Source organism: Panulirus ornatus, chromosome 9 (genome assembly GCF_036320965.1).
Source record: "Panulirus ornatus isolate Po-2019 chromosome 9, ASM3632096v1, whole genome shotgun sequence".
NCBI classification, from domain to species: Eukaryota; Metazoa; Arthropoda; class Malacostraca; order Decapoda; family Palinuridae; genus Panulirus; species Panulirus ornatus.
In genome coordinates, this window is record NC_092232.1 from 8,417,099 (window position 1) to 8,426,314 (window position 9,216).

The 9,216-nt window shown below is 50.0% G+C and overlaps 1 protein-coding gene across 10 annotated transcripts in view; it reads left to right on the forward strand.

The window, feature by feature from the left end:
* Smyd4-3 (SET and MYND domain containing, class 4, member 3) overlaps positions 1–9,216 on the forward strand; it is a 250,354-nt gene that overhangs the window by 31,770 nt on the left and 209,368 nt on the right. For 2 of the 10 annotated variants that reach the window (XM_071664599.1, XM_071664598.1), the window contains exon 2: positions 9,214–9,216. This exon is cut by the window's right edge and continues 75 nt beyond it. The exons of the other annotated variants lie outside the window; for them this stretch is intronic. In XM_071664599.1, coding sequence (XP_071520700.1) covers positions 9,214–9,216 — 3 coding nt within the window. The remainder of the gene's footprint in view (positions 1–9,213) is intronic. 10 annotated transcript variants of the gene reach the window in all.

The following is a 9,216-nucleotide window of genomic DNA, read 5'->3' on the forward strand; positions in this document are numbered from 1 at the left end:
GATTTTGTGTACGGCTATTCTCGCTGTATGTATCACATACCCTCCAACAGCCAGGATTCGAACCCAGGACCATTTTCGTGGTAGGCGGGAATGCTAACAGCTAGGCTATGATCGCGGTTAGCATTCCCGTCTGCCATGCAAAAAGGTCCTGGGTTCGAATCCTGGCTTTATGTGTTCTATGAAGGTGCGTGTTCATATGCCCTGTGTATATATATATATATATATATATATATATATATATATATATATATATATATATATATATATATGCCATTCTCTACGAATCAAGGAGATAAATTGCTTTTCATAATTGTGGCTGGAGTGGAGGATAAGACTTGCGCTATGCAGACATAGAGTGGCTGCCACTGGGTGAGCGGAAGAGGGTCATACAGAGGCTTTAGTCCTCAGAGTAAATTGAATTTCGGGACGAAATGAGAGAGTCGTGTGGACGGGTAGTAGATACCCGGGGCTCAGAATGCTGTTGTGAACAGCCAGGATCGAACCCTGGACCCTTGCATAGGGGGCTCAGAATGCTGTTGTGAACAGCCAGGATCGAACCCTGGACCCCTGCATAGGGGGCTCGGAATGCTGCTGTGTGCCGTAAGGAGGGAGGAGTGGTGATGGTCCGTCTGTGGAAGGAGGAGGAGACGAGAAGAGAGACTTGGGAGATGGGCGGTGGTGCGTCGTATGGTTGATAATACGGGCGATTCGAGTGTGATTAACGGCATAACGGTCGTGCATGGCGTGGGGACAGTATAACGGGTAAAGAGAGTGTTATTATTACGGTGAGCAAGGACAACAGGAAGCATTAACGGGAGTAACGGTAGACGAAAAGAGAAGATTTAACTGAGGTCTTCGTCAGGCGCTAACCACCGTGTTCGTCACAATCCACAACCTCAGACGACCTTAATGAACCACGACGCTGTGTACAACGCGCACGGTGGCTGAGAAACTCAAACTCCCCCTCCTCTCTTTCTCCCCTTCTCCCACCCCATTCATTCCCCATGCGTCAATGGGGAGACTATGTAAAGCCTCGAGTGTTAGTTCTGTTTGCTTTTGGGGTAGATGTAAGGCTGAAAACGGGCAGTTTGGACCGCGTCGCTGAATGGTGTACGATAAGATGAGATGCCCATATTGTCGAATGGCACACATATATAATAGTTCAACGTGGTTTCACATAGCTGACCGGGGATGGTTGGAATTACTTTGGATTGTAATTCTTTCATGAGTGTGAATCGGTTTATTTTTTTTCCCGTGTGTGATCATAAATACGAAATAGTTGCTTCTGACATGTGAACCTGTGAGAGGTTGTATGGTATGGCTACCCTATCCCTGTGAACTTATCCCGTGGAGGAAGAAATATATAAATATATATTATTGGTTGTAATAATGCGACCTTGACCTTTGACCTATGACCAGCCAGATTATCGAGATTTATGACCCTGTTTGCCGGGGATGATGGAGCAGGGGTGATAAAGATGGAGGAGGAAGACCAGAATGCAGCAGATGGGGGACGACGAGAAGTATGAGACGAGATGAAACAGGGAGAGGAGTATGTATGGAAGAAAGGGAAGAAGAAGAAGGAGAAGAAGAAGAAGGAGAAGAAGAAGGAGAAGAAGAAGAAGAAGAAGGCCCGGCCTCGATGTTGATAGACATTTGTGAGTGAGTGGATTGAGCCCCTAACGTGTACACATTCATATACAAACACACAAAATGATGATACAGCCTCGCCCAATGGTGACTTTTCACCCGCGGTGGAACCTCGAGTGGACGGAGTTCGGTAACACCTCCGCTGACATAGACTTGCCTACAGTGTACGTAGTAGTACGCATGGCCTCTCGTCCAAGCGTACGCTTCAACCGCCGCAGGTAATTAGATAAGTGACGCAGGGGCGGCTCCATCCGGCAGGAAGCGCCCTGGTGTAGACATGGGGCCCTGCCTCCGTGCCCTTCCTCCTGCCTGCCTGCCTGCCTGCTTGCTTGCTTGCTTGCTGTTGCTGGTATAGACATGGGGCCTCTCCCACCAGTACCCTCCCTCTCTCCCTGCACCTGCTGGTGTAGACTTGGGCCTTCCCTCCGTGCTCTCCCTCCCTGCACCTGCTGGCGTAGACATGGGGCCTCTCCCACCAATACCCTCCCTCCCTGCACCTGCTGGTGTAGACTTGGGCCTTCCCTCCGTGCTCTCCCTCCCTGCACCTGCTGGTGTAGACATGGGCCCTCCCTCCGTGCTCTCCCTCCCTATACCTGCTGGGGAAGACACTGGATCAGTACCCTCCCTCCTCCAGGTTGCTGATGGGTCCTTGTGATGCATACAATGGTGCAGCTTGTCCATACGATGCTTGTTGAAGCTGGTGCCTCTGCCGTGTTGGTGAGGGTGATCCACCAGCAGGTCCTGGTGATGGAGATGTGTTGGTGATTGTGATGATGATGATGGTGACGCTGTTGTGTTTGCGAAAGTCCTGCTGTGGCTGCGTGCACTACATCCGTACATTAGTAGTTCTTCAGCATGGTTTTGATGGTTTGAATCGTTAGTGATGCTGTGTCTTGTGTTGTTGGTGATGCTGTGTCTTGTGTTGTTGGTGATGTTGTGTCTTGTGTTGTCAGTGATGCTGTGTCTTGTGTTGTTGGTGATGTTGTGTCTTGTGTTGTTGGTGATGTTGTGTCTTGTGTTGTCAGTGGTGCTGTGTCTTGTGTTGTTGGTGATGCTGTGTCTTGTGTTGTTGGTGATGCTGTGTCTTGTATTGTTGGTGATGCTATGTCTTCCGTTGTTGGTGATGCTGTGTCTTGTGTTGTTGGTGATGCTGTGTCTTCCGTTGTCGGTGATGCTGTGTCTTCCGTTGTTGGTGATGCTGTGTCAGTGTTGGAAATGTTACTGACGCTGTCACTGCTCTTGTTGGAGATGTGACTGCTGCCTGTTGGAAACGTTACCAAATGGTGTTACTTCTCTTGTCCGAGCGAGACGTTACTGCTGCCGTTAGTCGCTTGCGTTTCTGTTGCAGCTGTTTCTGGGTAATAGTGGGTCCGGGGTGTGGTGCCTCGACACGTGCAGCAGGAAGCACCGCTGTCGCCGCTGTTCCTCCAGCTGCTGCTGCTGCTGCTGCTGCTGCTGTTCTGTGTCTAGACGAGACCAGGGAATCGATATTTTGGTAAAGGCAGTCTGACTCAGTCTACTGGGGAGGAGGAGGTGGTCGTCGGGTGGGGTTGGCCCCGCGCGGGTGGCGACGGTGGAGGAGACGGAAGAATGTTGGAGGATGATTGTGAAGGAGGAGGATGGTGGAGAAGAATGCCAGAGGAGGGAGAGGGAGAGAGAGAGGGAGGAAGGTGGTGGAGAGGGATGCTGGAGGAGGAGAGTAAGGGAGGTTGGGGGGAAGAGAGTGATTGTGGTAGAGGAAGGTGGTGGAGAAGACTGATGCAGGAGGAGAGAGAATGGTGGTGATTGAGGAAGATAGTAGAGAAGAATGTTGGAGGAGGGAGAACGATGTTGGAGAAGGATGCTGGAAGAGGGAGAATGATGGTGGTGATGGAGGATGACCGTGAGGGGTGTTGGAGGGGAGATGGTTGAAGTGATGGTGATGGTGAGGAAAACTAGATAATGGTGAAGGAGGGAGGGGGTGTGTGTGATGAGGAGATAAGGTAATGGTGGAAGATAATAATAAGGATGATGCTCATAGAAAATGCCGATGGGTGTATAGAAAATGGCGATTGGGGGTTCAATAGATGAAAAAATTCTACCTTGTCGAGGTCAAGAGATTGTGTGTGTGTGGACCGAAAGGCTTGATTGCACATTTGTGACTGAGGCAAAAAAAAAAAAAAGGATACACGACAATCCGAGCTAGAGAGAATTGTGAAACTTGACATCCACTGAAGTGGTGGCTCACCCAGCACAGCCGTAGCTAATTCTATCGATGATGAACCTCCCTGGTCGGTGGCTGCCTACCAGGGAAAGAGAGAGAGAGAGAGAGAGAGAGAGACAGAGAGAGAGACAGAGAGAGATCGGAATAGAAGCACACACACACACACACACACACACTACAATGCAAAGTCTCTCTTCTCGCCCCAGTTTTCAGACCCATGGTCGCGTCAGGATATTCCATTAAATTCCGTAAATTTCAGGCTCTGGCCGTAGTCGCCCCCGCCTCTCCCTCCCTTACAATATACCAGGGGAAAAGTGGATTTCAGTAATGTATTGGATTACCGCAATACCAGCCATGGAATTATCGGTTGGTGCAGGAGAGAGTTGGGAGAGGGCGAGGGGAGAGGAATTCTCTCTCTCTCTCTCTCTCTCTCTCTCTCTCTCTCTCTCTCTCTCTCTCTCTCTCTCTCTCTCTCTCATACGTACTGTGTGGAGAGCACAGTGCGTTCGCTATCCTTCGTGGTTGCTCATAGCGTTCGGTGTTCGCTGAGTGCGAGTGAGGAGCGTTTGTTACTTGCTCCACCGTGTGTGTGTGTGTGTGTGTGTGTGTGTGTTACGAACGGTTGTCGCTCTCTGCCACCGGTAACTGGGTTTTGTCTCCGCTCAATGTGATGGCTGTGCTCCGTGTTCGATGTGTCTGCCTCCCTGCTAACACTTCGTGCTCATGCTTGAAACATTGACGTCAACACATTGTGGGTCGTGGCTTGGCTGGTAACACACACACACACACGCGCCCTAAGTGTGGCAACGGAATCGCCCAGTGACTTGGTCTATCAAACCTCACCGTGGTGGGCCTTGAGATAACAGCTGGAAAGATTTCGTTTTCCCGAACGCTGGTATACATACGAAAGGAACGAGACGATCCTACACACGAGAGAGAGAGAGAGAGAGGTAGGGAGGGAGAGAGAGATAAGGGAAGACCTGAGGGTTCCTGACGAAGTTATCTGCTGGAGGATAGTCATGGTACTCTAACATCCGACCTTCAGGAGGTATGGAGACGGGGATGATAAACCCACACGTGAGTTGAGAAACGTGAGTGAATACGATTAAGATTCGTGGGTGGTTGACAGTAATGAGCGTACCTTTGAGGACACGCGGTACAGGAGGCGTTGCATCGTCTTGAGATAAATGGAAGGTCGGAGACTAAGAGCTTTCAAAATGAGAGAAAGACTCAGTTGTGAGCGGGTGGCAACACCGTACACCTCACTTATTTTACCCCTCCCCCAGCTGCTGAATCTGCGAAAGATAATGGTAGGACGGATACTGAGAGCTTTCAAGATGAGATCACCCAAGCCACTGGTGACGTTGTGTATATATACCACTTATTTCCCTCCCCCCCCCCTCACACACACACACACACACACACACACACACACACACACACCTGCCTATACAGCAGCTTTGGGCTGACATCCATCCCATGAGAACGGAGAAGCTGTCCAGATCCACGGTGTTCGGAGGTCCCCCTCCACGCAACCCGCATCGATACACAGCAAGATACATAAATGACTGGGATAGGTTAATAGGCTTGGAACTGCGCGTACGTGTTGGAGGTGCCTCAAAATACACACGTGGGAGATATTTTGAAGGTCTGGTGACTGAGCTCTTGAAGCCAGCATGATGGGAGTCGTGGTTTAAAGGGTTTGTCCATGTTGTTCAAGTGCGTTTGGTATTCGCTGTAGTTGTTAAGTACGCTTGGTATTCGCTGTAGTTATTAAGTGCGCTTGATGTTCGCTGTAGTTATTAAGTGCGCTTGATGTTCGCTGTAGTTGTTAAGTGCACTTGATGTTCGCTGTAGTTATTAAGTGCGTTTGGTATTCGCTGTAGTTATTAAGTGCGTTTGGTATTCGCTGTAGTTGTTAAGTGCGCTTGATGTTCGCTGTAGTTGTTAAGTGCGCTTGATGTTCGCTGTAGTTATTAAGTGCACTTGATGTTCGCTGTAGTTATTAAGTGCGCTTGATGTTCGCTGTAGTTGTTAAGTGCACTTGATGTTCGCTGTAGTTATTAAGTGCGTTTGGTATTCGCTGTAGTTATTAAGTGCGTTTGGTATTCGCTGTAGTTGTTAAGTGCGCTTGATGTTCGCTGTAGTTGTTAAGTGCGCTTGATGTTCGCTGTAGTTATTAAGTGCACTTGATGTTCGCTGTAGTTATTAAGTGCGCTTGATGTTCGCTGTAAGTTGTTAAGTGCGCTTGGTATTCGCTGTGGTTTTTAAGTGCGTTTGGTATTCGCTGTAGTTGTTCATTGCTCCTGGTATTCGCTGAAATTTTTAAGTGCGTTTGGTATTCGCTGAAGTTTTTAAGTGCGTTTGGTATTCGCTGTAGTTGTTCATTGCTCCTGGTGTTCGCTACGGTTGTTCAAGATGCATTTTTTTGGTTCACCTCGGTGTGTGTGTGTGTGTGTGTGTGTGTGTGTGTGTGTGTGTGTGTTTATCGCCACACTTTCTTATCACACTCGTCCACATCCACGTGAACATTTCGTGGCCGGGTCTGGCTGGGTCCAGTAATGGTGCAGTGCGCATGCCTCCGCACGCACCCGCATGTCTGGCAGGACGTGTGTATGTAAACCCACCAGGGATTATGTGGGTGTGTATTTACCTGTGCTTGGCCTCAGGTCTGTGTACGTCAACATGTGTGGACTGCTGTAGAAGAAAGGGCACAGATACATTCCAAATGTTGCCCTTTTTTTTTATGTATTATCTTCAAAACTCCTGCAGTGTATACTGGATCAAAGTCTTTGTGTATTGTTTCCAATGAATATGTATACTGTATCTTGCCCCTCCCCCTCCCCCCACAGTGGAACACTGTGTCCCGTATGATCCCTCAGAGGTCATGTATTCTCTGTACACCACTATGTATATCATGTCTTTGGCGACCTGGGATGATTTGGCTTCCATGTATGGCATTTCTACATACAGGCGGTGCTCTGTTATCCATGTTCATTCCTCACTGCCTCGTACGGTGCCAGAGCATGTGTCATGGTAGAATGTCTTTCCACTCGTCATGCACGCACTGGTACGCTGCGTATGTATGCGTATGCAGGGTACACAGAAGTGCCTCCGACGCACTGGTACGCTGCGTCTGTATGCGTATGCAGGGTATACAGGAGTGCCTTCGACGCACTGGTACGCCGCGTATGTATGCGTATGCAGGGTACACATGAGTGTCTTCGATGCACTGGTACGCTGCGTCTGTATGCGTATGCAGGGTATACAGGAGTGCCTTCGACTCACTGGTACGCTGCGTCTGTATGCGTATGCAGGGTATACAGGAGTGCCTTCGACTCACTGGTACGCTGCATATGTATGCAGGGTATACAGGAGTGCCTTAGACCATGCAGTTCTGTATGCTGTATGTCACGCATGTATCATACCTGTTCATCAGTTTCTGTATTTTGTTTTGGTTTTCCCCATGTATGAATAATTTCTCCCGTGTATGATCGTCCATTGTGTTATCAATCTCTCTCTCTCTCTCTCTCTCTCTCTCTCTCTCTCTCTCTCTCTCTCTCTCTCTCTCTCTCTCTCTCTCTCTCTCTCTCCCCCTCCCTCCCTCCCTCCCTCCCTCCTTCCAGCACACAGGCAGAGGCCTGTGGGCCTGGGATAGACCTCTCTCTCGTGCCTCGGGCCTCTTCTCCCCACACAACCATTACTGGAGGTCTATAAACCTCTCCTACGTTTCCCCTTTCCAGAAACCACCTCGACCATATCCCCACACACACACACACACACACACACACACACACACACACACACACACACACACACAGGGTCGTGGAACTTGTTGCCTCACGACCTCCGCTGTGGCGGAGGAAGGGGAGGACTGGGGGGAAAAGAGGAGGAGGATATCTTCGTAGCTTCACATTTTAAAAGCCTTCCTCCTCCTCCTCCTCCTCCTCCTCCTCCTCCTCCTCCTCCTTTTTCTCCTCCTCCTTCCCCCTCCTCTTCCCCTCTTCCTTCCTCTTCCTCCTCCTTTTCCTCCTCCTCCTCCTCCTCCCGACCTCCAGCATCGCCAGGAATTCAAAGGATAATCGACCTCGTACGAAGATGTGACACATGATACTTTCCCGAGGCGTACGATACACCCTCACCACTCTGCCTCCTCCCGTCCTTAAGGCATATTACCGCCGCCTGTCTCTTCCTCAAGCCCGGGAGTGGAACACATAGTCTTCCACACCTCCCGAGGAAGAGAATTGTTTATAGAGCAGGAACAGAAGACGCCTTTTGAAGACCCCTTTCTACTCCTCCACATCCCTGGAGCAATGATGCCTTTCAAGGCACTGATGTAGGAGAGCCTCGTATCCCAGCACTGATGTAGGGGGAGCCGCGTATCCAAGCGCTGATGTAGGAGGGTCACGTATCCAAGCTCTGATGTAGGAGGGCCACGTATCCAAGCACTGATGTAGGAGGTCACGTACGTGTCCAAGCACTTACTGTAGGAGGCCACGTACCCAAGCACTGATGTAGGAGGGCCACGTATCCAAGCTCTGATGTAGGAGGTCACCTACGTGCTCAAGCGCTGATGTAGGAGGCCACGTGTCCAAGCTCTGTGTAGGAGGGCCACGTATCCAAGCGCTGATGTAGGAGGTCACGTACCTATTCAAGCACTGATGTAGGGGGTACCACGTATCCAAGTGTTGATGTAGGAGGGCCACGTATCCAAGCTCTGATGTAGGAGGGCCACGTATCCAAGCTCTGATGTAGGAGGGCCACGTATCCAAGCACTTATGTAGGAGGCCACGTACCCATATCGCCTAGATAGAAATAAAAGAGAGAAAAGTTATACCAGCGGCTGGAAGGGTCACTGACCCCCGTCTGTGAGGGGCCATTCTCTCTCTCTCTCTCTCTCTCTCTCTCTCTCTCTCTCTCTCTCTCTCTCTCTCTCTCTCTCTCTCTCTCTCTCTCTCTTTCTCTCTCTCTCTCTCTCTCCGGCACGTCGACGCCCCTCGGGAATCTGAATTAACATCAGTAAAGTACGAGGGAGCGACCAGCCTCGCTGAGGAGGAGGAGGAGGAGGAGGGTATCCCCCTGGTGCCTCGAGGGCCCGGGTTACGAACTGACGTTGTTTGGTGAGGTCCGTCGCTGCTGGCAGTCTCTCTCTCTCTCTCTCTCTCTCTCTCTCTCTCTCTCTCTCTCTCTCTCTCTCTCTCTCTCTCTCTCTCTCTCTCTCTGATCCAGAAAACTCTATAACCCCCTCTCTAGATGCGTAAAGTACCAATACTCCCCATCCCTTCCCCTTCCCCTCTTTGTCCCTTAATGACTTAATATAATCTATACTTGATTTCATCATTGTCTTTTTCTATTTCCAGGTT